The 14,927-nt window shown below is 41.6% G+C and overlaps 1 protein-coding gene across 6 annotated transcripts in view; it reads left to right on the forward strand.

Moving 5' to 3' along the window:
• LOC141781716 (partitioning defective 3 homolog B-like) overlaps window positions 1-14,927 on the forward strand; it is a 242,277-nt gene that overhangs the window by 80,069 nt on the left and 147,281 nt on the right. For all 6 annotated transcript variants that reach the window (XM_074657501.1, XM_074657502.1, XM_074657499.1 and 3 more), the window contains 2 exons: window positions 1,480-1,619; window positions 2,550-2,678. In XM_074657501.1, the coding sequence (XP_074513602.1) occupies window positions 1,480-1,619; window positions 2,550-2,678 (269 nt within the window). The remainder of the gene's footprint in view (window positions 1-1,479; window positions 1,620-2,549; window positions 2,679-14,927) is intronic.

Raw genomic sequence — 14,927 nt, forward strand, 5'->3', positions numbered from 1 at the left:
GTCTCCTGTCCTTTTAATTCACTTTGGTCATTTCCAACATATTCAAAAGTTCAGTTATCTGCATAGGAAAGAAACATATTCTTTTCTCTCGGTGTGCAAATGGAGACTATTTAGTCATTTGGATTGCCCACAGGGTGCCATAATGTTAATACTGTATATATCAGATCAGCACTCAGATTCTGGTAGAACTAAAAAAATGTTTCTTGAGTCACATCTGTTCTTTTTATCCTTATATTGTTCCACTTTTCTTGCTTTTTTCACATATTCACTCTGTAATTTTCTGAACGTATATAATTAACCCTCTTTATGTCTCCTGCTGTTCGCCCACCATTGAGCATATTCCTCTAAGTCGTTGAAAAAGCTTTCTGAGCGTTTTTTTTGTTTGTTTCAACAATATCTTGACATCATATCACCACTCTAACCACCGTTTTTTGATAGACTAACATCACCCCTTTGCTCTTTATTACCTATTTTGGCTACTATCTATTTGTTTGACATTGTTTTCTCACCAATCGGAGGAAGAGCGCTCATAAAAAAAATACGCTGCTTTTTCTCTAGGTGTCTGCATACGCTCTCTCCTCATTGGAAACAATTGAAAAAAGACACTGTCGCAGAGAAAAAAAAACGATGTATGGACACAGGCCCTAAAGCTTCCTTTCTCTGTTCTCTGGCTGACTCTCCTTCCTCTCGCCCTTCCTCTCTCCATCTTCCTGATTCCCTCTCTTCAGGGTCTATTAAGTCTTTATTGATCTGTTCATTTCTGCTGATATGAATTCATACTGGACCAAACTGCTGACTCGGCTCTGCTAAAGAGACCAGACTAAATGAGGTCTATAAAACACACAACTGGTCTCTCTGTTCGTGTGTGCTCTTTCTTTTTTGTACATGCATGCATGTTTGTTAGTGCCTTTACACTCGTTTCTGTGTGTGTGCACGTGTTTTTCCACTATTTTAATCTTCATCACGTCTCTTTCCAGAACATTCACTCCCTGTTTCCGCCGTGTTACACTCATTCCTCTTTTTACCTCGTCCTCGTCTCTTCCTCGTTTTCTTCTCCTCCTCCTCTCTGCCCCACACCTGAACCCATTTCTAAAACCTTCACACCTGCAGATACTGTAGCACCAGCTATAGCTAAAGGGTTTAAAGCGACACACACACACACACACACAATCTCCGAAGGCTTTAAGTTATCACTCTTACAATATGTAGTCAGGAGCTGAGTCAACAACACCGTGTTGAAGTTCTCAGGAGTAGTTTAGGATGTGTGTGTGTGTGTGGGAGGATGGATAGGACATTTTTTTTACTCTCAAAGCCTCTGGAAGTCAAATATAGATGCAGGGAGTGAACAGCTATACAGGATATTTGTGTGTGGAGATAGGAGATGGCCTAGGAGTGTTACTTATGTTTGAATATTGTACCTCACCTCTCTATTCTCCATCACATTTCTTTGTGTGTGTGTTTGTATATTTGTGTGTCTAGGTTCAGAAGGTCTGGGTTTTACTGTAGTAACCAGAGATTCTTCAGTCCACGGCCACGGTCCGATTCTAGTCAAAAACATTCTGGCACGTGGAGCCGCTGTCAAAGACGGACGCCTGCAGTCTGGAGACCGCATACTTGAGGTACAGTACAGGGCAGCTGACTAATATTGTTCATGCAGTCATTTAAAAAAAATGGACATATGCTTGTGTTGTTACAGCATTGTGCATTTTATTAGACTACAAAAGACGTGATGCATTGAAAAGAACATAAGGAATAAGGAGGTTAGTAGTGTAGGGGCCTTTCTCACACCGGATCTTCCCCACTCCCACTTTGTGAAAGAGTGAACTCTGTTTGTAGTCACACACACAGCAGAATGAAGCATCCTTCTTTAAGGTGAAGGGTATAAATAAAGCGGCAAGCTTAGGGACGAACTTCCCTCTCTCCGACAGAAACAGAAACTGTCGTATTGTTTCGTAACCATGGTTTTGTATCAAGCGGCAACTGTTATACACAGCACTAATAATAAGCTTCATAAGTAACGGTGTGGGCAGTGAGGTGGCAGACCCATTACATTCACTCCACATAAAAATAGCCTATAAGCCCATGGAGAAAAATCTGAACCAGAATCCGGTTTATTGCCATGAAGGTTGTCACATACAAGGAATTTGCTTTGGTGTTTTGGTGCATAAACAAGAAACTAAAATATGTACCTGTTTAAATTGAAGGAGCTTAGCAGGAATTTGCAAATATAGATTCTAGGGGATATGCCGCATTTGTACAGGTAGTTGCACAGATCTTACATTTGTGGAACAAAAAACGCTATTGGATGCGGCCAGTAAGTCGGTATCGATGTAGACTCGCTGTTGGAGAGTTATATAAACTTCCACTCTCTGCTAATTGGTTTGGGATGGCACTTAAGATGGTGATACTCCATGCAAACGTGCAAGCGCAGTGGAAGTAGGTAGGGCGAGAGTGTGGGGGGTGGTTTCAGAAAGGCCCTTTTAGGGGCAAGGAAAAATGATAGTTATACTACTAATGGTGTTGTTTTGACTTTGTGTGTGTGTGTGTAGGTCAACGGTGTGGACATCAAAGGTGTGGGCCAAGAGGAGTTGGTGTGTATGCTGCGCAGCACGCGACAGGGAGAGAGTGTGTGTCTTGTGGTCCTACGGCAGGAAGACATGTTCCTGCCCCGAGAGATGGTAAGAGCCAATCACAACGCTGTATTATCAGCCAATGAAACTGGTTGATTGGCAGGTCAGTGGCCAGTTATATGAATAACAGTTCCTTACTAATTGTTCTAACAAGGCAGTGAGACAGGCAGGCGGACACACAACTACGTCACCAGTTTTTGTTTTCAGATTTCAGCTCCCTCTAATTTTTCCATTTTTGGTCCAATCAACAGGCTTGCCTCAGCTCAGCAGCATATAGGAAGGCTTCTTGTTATAGACAATAACCCCACATGTAATTGAAGGCTTTTTCTGAATAATCTGAAAGATGATACACTTCCCTGTTCAGTAATGCTCTCTCTTACCCTCTTCTGTAACGCAGAACTCCATTTCTGATTGAATCAAATGAGCCCATTGTGAAGCTTTATGTTGATATTGGTAATATTTTCTGCCAGTTTTTCCTTGGCACATTGTTTCTGCTGAATTTCAACACTGTTTTGATTAATAAACACTCATTTTTTTTCATCTTTGTTCTATTTTCCATGCTTTTTCCTTCAATCTCACTCTGCATGATCAACTACTATGCATGCATTAATGCTAATTACAGCTCCCTTCATACTTTTTACAACTACATATGCAAATCATATTTTTTTCTGACGCATCTCTTAGTCTGCTGCCGTTTGCTCTTCAACACAATAACTAATTATCCTTATTGAAATATTTTCTTCTTCCCCTTCTGCTCTCATACTTGTTGTACAGTAAGTCTTTAGCTCTTTATCCTTTTTCCTGAAAGGTGTTGAAAAAGAGAGAGAGAGATCGCGAGGGCGAGCGGTAACGTTAGAAGAGGGAGAGACGGTGCTACGGTGCTGCGAATGAGAGAATAAAAAGTTATTTTCTGATTGTTTCATGGCGGTTGCGTTCTAAAGTAGGAATAAATTATCATCAATTGCTCAACAGATGATTTACTGTGGAGACAGATGCTCTTAGTTTCATTTTACTCCTCTGCATTTCATTCATTACATCTAATGTGCATCAGTAAATACTATGCAGCAGTAAATAACGTCGCAGTGAGACAAAACCTGAGGTTTACTTTTTTCAATGTGCTTTTTAGATGAAACAGACGGGCTCACTGAACTGCAGAGTGTGTTTACCCTGCGACCACCATGAGCCCCCGTCACGTCATGTTGCTTTTTCATTCGTCAGCGGACTAATTTATAATAATCTTCGCAGGTCTTTAGACCTCGGTGGAAACGCAGACAACTATGGGCTGAAGGAACCTTTTTGTTCCTTTAAAAGTAGACCCCGGGATTAAAAAATCCAGGAACTTCTTGGTAGAAAACCGGCGTATGCATGTTATATTGGGAGTTGGGTGGCTCGGGGTGCCATGACAAAAAAAACCTTTGAAGGGGTGCCATGGTCTAAAAGAGTTTGGGAACTCTGAGGTGATTTTTTATCGTATCATCACAGCTGCATTGGTGATAACTATCACTTTTCCCTACCACTCTGAGGCGTCACTTTGCCGCACATGTATTCACGCTAGCACAAACAGAATAACAACTTACTTTCTTATAATATTATAAAACCCCCATTTTTCATTTGCTTTCGTCTCCTCTCCTCTCCACCCATCACTCAGGTCTTTGGTTCATTTTTTTCCACCTCTCACTGTATTTTATTCTTTCATATGTTGCCTTTTGTGTCTCTCATCCCTTTGTGTCTCTTTCCGCTCTTATCGACTGATGTTTCCTCAACGGCTGCCAGGAAGTTCCACACACACACCGTAACATGCATGCGACCCTGAGCCCCGTAGGAAATTCTGTTTCTGCAGACAGGAAAAGGAGCAATGTGTTGCAGTGTGTACATGTGTTAACATTTAGGCTCTTTTGTGAGTGCTGTATCTCCTCCATGTACGCATGTCTGAACTCCATGGCAGTCTCCTTTGTGTGCTGGCCAAGTGTTGCTGAATACCTCCACTCGTCACACTGTTACATGTGTTCACTAAAATCCTCTCTGCTCAACTACCTCCTTACCGTTACACAGAAAACTGTGCTCGAAAGCTGCCTCGGTAGCCGATTCCCAGGGGGAGTGAATCACGATTTCTTTTTAGCTCCCAGATGGATTTTTGCTGTAAGTAAGCTTTGGGAAAAAAACATTAGACTTTTCTAAATGCACAACAGGCTTTTGACTAATCAGGGGAAAATCCTGCACTTAGGTGCTGATGCGCATACATGTTACTATGGTTACTAAATGATTTGAATATAGCCTATATGGCTTATACGGATCCTTTATCATGAGATCGCTTCCTGGACAGTTCACAATCAGCAAATGGATTTAAATGTTGGTTAAAATCACATCTACAATCACAACTGAGGTGTGATGGAGATCCTCCTTTACAGCCCAAAGGAATGCAGCAGGGTTAGCTTTTACCTAGGGCTGATCTGAATGCTTAGAAGCTTCAACCGTTGCCTTGGTAATCAACCTCCAAATCAGTATTCAGATGCTTTGTTTTTTATATATATATATATATATATATATATATACATAAATATGTAATAAGGAAGGGATAATGTACAGCGAGCCGGTCATTGTTGTGAAATATATCCTGAAAGGGCGATGCAGCACCACGACGCGAAGCGGTCTTGTATCTCACAACAATGACCAGCTCGCTGTACATTATCCTGCTTATTACACAGCTAATTACTTAAAAAAACAATAATTTGACACAAAAATGGTCTGCCAGAGTCACAGATCGGAACTGCGTCCATAGCAACGGTCTGTTACACATAGCAACGGTCTGCTATAAAGAAATAACAGACCCAAATAGAACGCCTTGATTGACCAATCAGAATTGAGTATTCAACAAAGCCGCGTTATAATGTATAAATCCCAAAATAGCCCATGAAATAAAGAATAATCCCACAAGGCTATTCATCATTCATATTCAACATTAATTATTATTAATTATTCTCAGAAAGATATTTTGATTTGTTGTGTGTACAGTAGAGCGGCAGCGGCATTGAAACGGGGAAGATGGAGACAGACAGACAGAAGAACATGTCAGCCTTTTGGCAGCTTTACTACAACAGTTTAACTTTGAGCCAGTTTGCAGTACAACTTGACCACATGGGTACTAAACCTAAATATCACTCACGCAGTCAGGAAACAAACTCCCCCTTTGGTCCAGCATTATTCACACACACGCTCGCTCAGTTCACGCCAGGAAAATAAATGTCTGCATATTGTCCTTCTGCATAGACAACTACACGCCACAGTGTCTCCCATAGGTAAAGTATTGTCTCCGTCTATTTGGAGGGCTGCTTAAACCAGCCAACGTTTCAAGGACATTGCTGCTGTTTGTGTGTGTTTATGGATGTGTGCCTGCAATTGTGTATGTTGAGTGTGTGTATGCACTGAAATGCTTTTTGTATTGTTAATGACATCACTTTGAGCTTTGAGTATTCAGTTAGTCAAAAGATGCAGGTACTGTAATTATAATCAATGTAGACAAATATACATTTTTAAATAGAAAATATCTATTTGACTGCATAACAAATGCAGAACTAATGCCTTAATGCAAAAACAGGCTTATTGCAGTTTATTCGTGAGAGCATCATGAAGCCTCATCATCCTCATGTGTCTTTGCTGAAACGATCAAAACTTAATGTTATGATGTCAGATTAAGTTTGAGCTGATCTGTATTTAATTGACTCATTGTATGTGATCATCAGTGTATTATGTTTAGTCAGAAATGTATTTCTCCTACTGCAGATATCCAGATATATAGAGATATACAGTAGATCCTCGGCAGTGCGTCAGAAAGATCTGATGGGCTTTCTTCTCTGCATTGGGTACAGCAGTGATGCTGCTGGTAAAGAGGTGTTGGAGATATTCCCAATACACTCTTTAAATGTGAGAATTAGAGTTTCTGCTGTTGTTGCTGAATTTAAATTAATGAGAATGCAAATCATATTGGGTCAAAATAGGACAGATTGAAAGATTGTGTAAAGGAGATGTATTGATGGGAAAGGCAGGCTGGTGGGTGAGGCTCCAGGCCCGTCACCCTGAAGTGAAAAATGAGTATGAAAAATGGATGGATTTACTCTTCATTACAGTTAAGTGTGACGACTGATAAATTAACATGGGTAAGCTGCAGTTTCTCATAAGCATGCTTAGCTCAGCTTGAATACATCATTCTAGGTTGATGATGTGTGTGTATGTGGATGGTGGTGTGAAGGCTGAGGAGGATGTTGGCCTGCAAACAGGAAATTGAATAAGAAATCAACTCTGGCTTTCCAGGTTCAAAGGTTAATGTTTTTTTCACTTGCCTGATTGGTGAATTGGGTTTACTTTCCCAAAGTCACATTTTACTTACCCCTCTACAATTGTTTTATTTGTTAGCAGTTATCAAATAACAACAAAGACCGAAGTTAATAATCATGTTTAATCTAGATTGAAGTAAATTAATCTGGAGTTTCGCCTACGTCCTCTAACGCCACCCAACTAAACTCCTGTTTTCAGGATAATTGAAAATGCATTTCAGCTCATAAACTTTGTCTTTACCCGCCGCCATTTTCTCGCCAGTGCCCGATTGGTACTGTCTACTCGGTTACGCTCATGCAACATGATGAAGATGATTAGGAAGCGAGGTGGGTGGGTACCAATGATGTTCTGGATGGTTTTAATCACCCGCTGCAGAGTTCCCCTGTCCTGGGCCATGCACATCCCATGCCAGTTTGTAATGTTTCCAGTCAGGATGCTCTCCATTGCTCCTCTGTGAAAATTAACAAGAACTTGGCATGGGAATTTTGCCTTCTTAAGGTCCCTTAAAAAATACAGCCATTTTGAGGTTTCTTCACCAGGATGGAGATGTTTTGTGATCAGTGTTTTTGTGATGCCATTTTCCCAGGAACTTAAAACTATTCACTTGCTCCTCCTCAGCTCCATCGATGTAGACAGAGATGTGTGTCTTTGCCTCATTTTTCCTGAAATCAACCAACACCCCCTTGGTTTTGCTGACATTGAACAGTAGGTTGTTCTTTGAGCACCACTCTGCAAAATTGTTGATTTCCTCTCGATATGAAGTCTCATCGTTGTTTTTAATCTGGCCGATGATGGCGGCGTCGTTTGCAAACTTCACAACAGAGTTCTCTCCATGTCGGGGGTTGCAGTCGTGGGTGTGCGGCGTGAACAGGAGGGGGCTGAGCGCACAGCCCTGGGGGGCTCCAGTGTTCAACACTAGAGTGGAGGAGGTGTGACCACCAATCCGAACTGCGTGGGGTCTGTTTGTAAAGAAGTCCAATATGAAGTTGCAGAGTTTGGTACTCAAGCGCAGAGGGCTAAGTTTGCCAATCACTTTCATGGGGAGATTGTATTGAATGCTGAGCTGAAATCAACAAACAGCATTCTGATGTAGGTGTTGTTATTTTTCAAGATGTGTGAGGGCTGAGCGGAGGGCGGTGGAGATGACAACAGAAAATCAAATATTGTACTTTTTCACACCACCGCTATAATTCACTTTTGTTGGAAAAGGATGTCTTGAGTGAGTGCGTGTGGGAGTGAGAGAGAGAAGTTGTCTCTGTTGTCTAACACTTTGCACTTTTTCTATGTACAGTATTTCAATCAACAGACTATTTCTCTGTGTCTGCCTCTCCCGTTCTCTCTCTGGAGTGTCTCCCTCCTGCCCTCACCCTCTCTTCCTGACAGACAGTACGCCCCGATAGAATTCACCTCTGTCTAATTAAGTTGGTGTTTCTGCAGCAGTCGCAAGCGTTTTGAAGAACAAGTGCAGTTGCAGTTCAGCACAGTGAAGCTGTGAACACACTCCTTGATAGAAACACGTGTTATAGTGTGGTTCAATAAGTATGTGTGTGTTTATGTGGACGCGGGGATTTCAGGACTGTGGTAGTCTGGTTTAGTGGAGAGATTTTTTGCTCCTTGGTTACCTTTCTTCAACTGTAAAGGATCAAATAATTGGAGAGGATAAAAGCCAGTGTACTACTCTGTAACTGTTGAGAATGGCTGAACAGGGAAGGAGGTGAGAGTAAAGGGAAGCGTTGTCACATTGGGAAGCCCTAACAATGTTGTCATGCGTCTTCAAATTAAGCCTCTATGTGGAAGCTTTCGCTTGTAATTACCAGCCGCGACAGCGACGCTGGTATTGTTTTCACCTTGTGAGTCTGTGAGTCATCATGGTGAAATGTGGTCCTGGAGACACCTACTTTAGCGTGAAGTACCACGCATGAAGTGGTGTTGAGTACTTTGTCAGGATTTTATATGTCTGTCTGTGGACAGATTTTGTCACAGCGATAGCCTCACAGCATGTAATATGCAGTCACGAAACTTCACAGGTGTGTAGATGAGATCAAAATAAAGACTTGAGTCCGAAGATGGGTGCGTTCCGAGGGAGAGCGCTGGAAGTATGGGAGACAGGAAGTGCTTTCCTACTTACCTCTTTCCACCCCTGGCCCGATTTGGCGGCGCAGCTGGTGTGATCCCATTGCAAGATGGTCTCTAGTTTTTAAATAAATCTTGAATATGTCTATCTCTGTAATGGAGTATCGTAAAGCACATAAGCTGTCACATTTGTTGTTGGAGATTCTCTCTGATCTCGGTTCTTGCTGAGTGTTGATTTGCTTGTAGTAGTTTTTCGGGTAATACCTTTTTTTTTTGGTTAACAGTGTAAGTATTCAAAACTGGGAATGCATAGAAGTAATAATTTTTTTTCACACCGTGTTTGTATTTTCACACCTCAATATCAAGCATAAGTCTGGTAGCATTATCACGCTTCACTAACTGGCGTGTTGTCCAGGTTTCTGTTTCTCATAAACGGCATCCTCACAAACTTTCACACAACTGTGCCAGTTTAGTTGTAGAGCTCTCGCTGCTGCAGAGGACTGGATTTTGAAATCATAAATCGTTATGTGCTCACTTTAAGACAATGATTTTTGCCCTGTCATTTTCTAGAGAGGTCAGAGTAAAGTGTCAAAGCTTTGATGATTCTTGACTTGTATTCATGAGCAAAAATTCATATTCTGATCTTGTCATAGTTATTGTGCTACCAGCTGCAGTCTGTCTGTTAGTCAATCTTTGCTAAGGACACTATTACATATCCAATCGTTTGTTAATAAACTGCAGGCGGTTTCTGAGAAGTACCAATGAACAACTTTGTATCAACGCCAAGAGTAAAATAAACAGGTTTAACATTTTATACAAACATTATGCACAGCTCCAACATCTCTACCGTGCTCCAGCTGACTTTAAACGCTGATGCTGCTACAGTTTCTTAGATTTTTGTTTTAATGATTTGATGTGAAGGTTTACGCCAGCTTGTTGGTGTTAACGGAGAGGAAACAGAAGAAGGATGATGATGAAATGATGGAAGGATCTTGTCTATCTTCTCCTCCCCCTCTTCCGTTGTCTCATTTTAGCCCACCATCTGGTGTTGTCTGCTAATGTCTGCGCTCGCTGTAGAACAAAGACATTACACCACCTCTACACACACACACACACACACACACACACACACACACACACACACACACTTACTCAAAGTCACAAAGCCGTTCTGTGTGACATACAACCATATTCATACAAATTCCGCAATATAACAAGTATACATCCACCTGCTGTGTTGGCTCTCTGTAAAAGCATTGTGTGCACACATACACACCATCACTCGCACATGCAACATAAAAAGACAGTTTTTCAGTCATTCTCTTCACACACGAACGAGCATACGCCCGCTGAGTTGGCTAGTGCCTTGAAACTAATGTTTGAAACAAAGATGCTCTTTTTTTTTGCTTCCAGACATTTCACACGTCTCTTTCTTCTCTCTCCCTCCCGTTCTCGTTATTCCATGGGGTCTTATTCTATACTTTGCTTTTCTTTGGAACAAGTGAACATCGCAACACCAAAACAGTTTTTTTTTTTACCTGTGCTTTTGCCTGACAAATTATTTTTTAATTTAAAGATCCCCTCCAGACATTTTTTAAGCAGCTGGCAATGTCCAGGTCTGAGAAGTGAAGCCAATACGGAAGTGCCTTAAACTTGCATTCTTTCTAATAGCCAGCAGGGGGCGACTCCTCTGGTTGCAAAAATAAGTCAGATTGTATAGAAGTCTATGAGAAAATGACCCTACTTCTCACTTCATTTATTACCTCAGTAAACCTTGTAAACATGAATTCATGGTCTCAATCCCTAGTTTTGAAGTCTTCTTCAATACAGCATGATGTTCATTTAGTAAATTATGGTCCCATTTAGAGTCAAATAGACCATAAAGCAGGGGATGCTTTAGGGCGTGTGGCTACCTTGTAATTGAAAGGTTGCTACCACGGCATTTTCATGCTTGCCGTTACTAAGTAACCAAAACCTGCAAGCTGTGATGACGATGATGATGAAGTTGTGGTAATAAAAGCCTCACTGACTAAACTTAGCTGAGTCAAAACAAAGCCAAATGGATTTCCAGCACTGTAAATCCCTCACAGTAACTTTACTGCTCGATTTGTCTGAGTCAAGTTGGCTTACCTTCCAACTGGACGTCCTCGGACGGAGAGGGTGAAGCAAGTAAAATAGTTTGTGGGACAAATCGTAAAGCTCTGGGTAACCCTGCACTAAAATGATTAACTTCTCTTCCCTATATCTACCATAGACTGATATTTACGGAAGAAATAAAAGATATCTGCCGGCTGCAATTGTTTTTTCTTCATTACATGACACATGACGGTGCGCCTTAAAAAAATAGTCGCTTTGAAACGCTTGTGCATTGCGATGGCGTTTGAGCATGCATGCCGTGCGTCTACATTGACAACAATGGATTTGAGCGCGTAAAAAAAAAAACGCGGCATGTGAATGGCCCCTAAACATGTCTTATGAACTCGAGGCATCAAAACGGCAGTCCACAAACCAACGGGTGACGTCACGGTGACTACGTCCACTTCTTACTTACAGACTTTGGTTTTAAGACGTATTACAAATCAAATTAAATCATAATTTGTCTAATATGATTTTTCCACCAAAAGTTCAATAAACTGCTTACAGTTTCTTAGAGGCGCACTCCTTCTCCCTCACAGAACAATTCAGAGTCTATGAATATGCAATTAGCTTTTGTTTCAAAAGTTGTATCTGCTGGTCACAAGATGTCTCCTACTTTACAGAAAAGTTCATTCTCAGTGCATGTGCACAGGGGGCTTGCAATATTTCCACATCAGACTGAGTCACGTGGTAGACCACGATTATCTCATGTGCACATTCATCCTTCTGCAAAGTCGAGCTCAAACATCACAAGTAAAGTAACATCACACTGTTTTTTTAGTGGTGGGAGGCTTTAAGTTGGGATTGATTTATGGACCAGATGGAAACAGAACACAACTATAGTGGGCTTTCTGTCATCACATTCATCACCATCTACCTCGCCTTAAACACAAAGGCATAAATAATAAACCATAATGGACGAGGATATGAATACAAACCATTCACAAACACACTCTGGCTACTAATACAGAGGGTTGAATGAAATGTTTAAGTGCGAGTCCATCGAGCTATTTGTGTAGCCCTGCTTTTGGCATCCAGTATGTGATGAGCTGCGAGACCGTCTTCTGTCTGTCCTTTCGCCTTTCTCTTTTTCCTTTTTTTCTTTTTCCACAACAGGAAACATTCTCCTCAGCGCCAGATGCTCCTCACACACACACTGTCATATTAAATCAGTAAACAGTTGGCAGCTGGTGACAGTGCACATTCAAAACAAAACAACTTTATTGAACAGTTTCTTCATTCTGATTATCCCTCATCCATCACCGCTGCAGCCACCCTGTGTGTGTGTGTGTGTGTGTAAGAGAGTGTGCGTCTGTGCACTTCGTTGCAGTCTGTTGCCTACTTGTGTGTGTGTGTGTGTGTGTGTGTGTGTGTGTTACATCTCACTGACATCGTCACCAATGTGACCTCACAGAATCACTACAGTAGATCCCCCATCTGTTACACCCTCAGAGACCTGTGTATGCACACACATACACACACACACACACACACACACACACACACACACACACACGCACACACACACACACACAAACTCCTTGGCAGCTTGGTGTCTCTGCAGGAGCTGCCATCATCCCAGTGGAGAGCAGCCGAGAAGGGTATCATGTCTCTCTTCTCTCTCCCCGGCTCTCTGTCTCATCTCACATCTCTCCGCTGTTTATTGAAGGTTTATCAGCTCCTTCGTCAGCCTATCATCTAAAGTCGCTGCTGTGTGTTAAAGCCCTCCGCACACGAGTGTCACACACACTCAGAGTTGTGTCGCTCATGTCAGTCGTGGGTTCAAGCCACCGGGGATCAGTATCGGTATTGTCATATCAAGATGTTGCTCGTACTCTGGGAGTAACAGCAACAGTTCTGTTGAGAGCAACAACAAAAATGGATAAATAGGAATCTCCTAAAATCTGTTTCAAATTAGAGTTTGACATTTTGAGTAATAGGCTGTTTTTCTTTCTTACCAAGAGTTAGATGAGAAGATTGATACCGCTCTCGTGTCTGTAAGCTAAATATGAAGCGACAGCCATCAGCTGGCTAATGTAGCTTAGCACAAAGAATGGAAACGTTTTCAACAGCCAGCTGTGTTCAAAGGTACAGTCCGTCTACAGCACCTCTGAAGCTCACTAATTAACATGTTCTGTCTTTTTTGTTTCATTTGTTCAAAGTATGAATGGAGCCTTTGCACCAAATTCATATTTTTTATATGCATTTTTTTACTCTGTCATCTGATAAAAATCGTTACACAGAGAAAACTTGCACTCTGAGTCTGATGCCTTTTATTATTCCAGTCGTTGTGAAAATTTGCAATACGAGACAGAACTGAATTAATTGCGTGGGTGTAATTGATCACGCTTGTCCCAAACCGGGCTCATGAATGAATGACAATAGCAAGAAGCTGTCGTTTAGCTGCTTAGAGCTCAATCACTACTGTCTGATATTTCACACATGCTTTGTTTTGCAAACATCCCCTGATTCCAAGCTGTTCTGCTGCGATCACCTGCCACAATCTATCTTTAAATACTGCATTTCTGTATTCTTTTATTTTTTTATCCTAAAGCGCTTTATGCTAGGAGACGAATGAATGAAGTGAATCAGTTTATCAGATACCATTTTGGATGATAACGTTTGTATTTACGGTGGCTCTGATTGGTCGAACAACTGAGGGCTGCAAAGAAATAAAGAAATTCGAACCCGTTGTGAAAACTTTAATGTAAATTTCAGAGTCGGTTTGTAAACGTGATTGCCACAAATTTATTTTTGAACGTGCAACAATTTCAGATGAAAAATATGGACTTGGTGTGCAAAGGCCTTAAGAGCTAGAAGACAGAGGTATAAATATCAGCACTGGCTGACATAAACAAAGAAGACAGACAACTGGATGTAAGATTTGAAGAAATTCAAAGATCAAAGATATGATGTCATGGCTATGTGAATAGAAATAAAATATGTATATTGACTCTAGACTCACAACAGTTGAAACATTAATGGTGTAGAGGCAGGATTCAGGGTGATTGGTAAAAAGGGAACACTTCCACTCATCAGAACACTTTTTTTCATATCAAGTCAAGGTTTGCACGAGCCAGTTTTATGAGACTGTACTTGTCGCTTCTTCCATTTCTGCACAACCAAATGCCCTTTCCAAAATTTAAACTTCTGCTCCCACTACCCATTGTTACCACAGTTACAATCAAATTCCATCAACTGATTTCTGAGTCCAGACTGTCCATCCTCTGTAACAGATCCCCTTTAATGTTCCAACGTCTCGAAGACAACAGCTATGATTTGCAAACTGTTGGCAAGACACAATTCGGCGTTCATGTGGGGAGCTTCCACACATGAACAGAAGGCTGCTCAGCGCGCACCGTGACCCCTTATTACAACATGTCCGCCCATGACCACTTTTAGCCTTGGAAAGCGAACCCTGCACCGCCAACATCTGCTGTGGGTTTCGCAGGACGTGCAGGCTGGCTTGCCCTGCATGCGTAGACCTCTAATGTGCAGCTCCAGGGGAGATTGTACACTGACGGCGTTAGCGCCGCGCTCTTCAAAAGACTGTAGACATCAACAAGTCTGATTATACAGTGCTGTATCTGTAATATGGGAAATATGTCAACCAAAAGCTCTTTCCATCCCTAGATGCAGACACTGGTCATCCATACTGTATTGTTTTCCCCGTGGACATTTATGTTAGCCCTAACAACCACTGTGTTTGGCACCTCTTTTTCTTTCTCTATAGGCGTGCACATGCTCTAGATTGTG

Source organism: Sebastes fasciatus, chromosome 14, assembly GCF_043250625.1.
Source record: "Sebastes fasciatus isolate fSebFas1 chromosome 14, fSebFas1.pri, whole genome shotgun sequence".
Lineage (NCBI taxonomy): Eukaryota > Metazoa > Chordata > Actinopteri > Perciformes > Sebastidae > Sebastes > Sebastes fasciatus.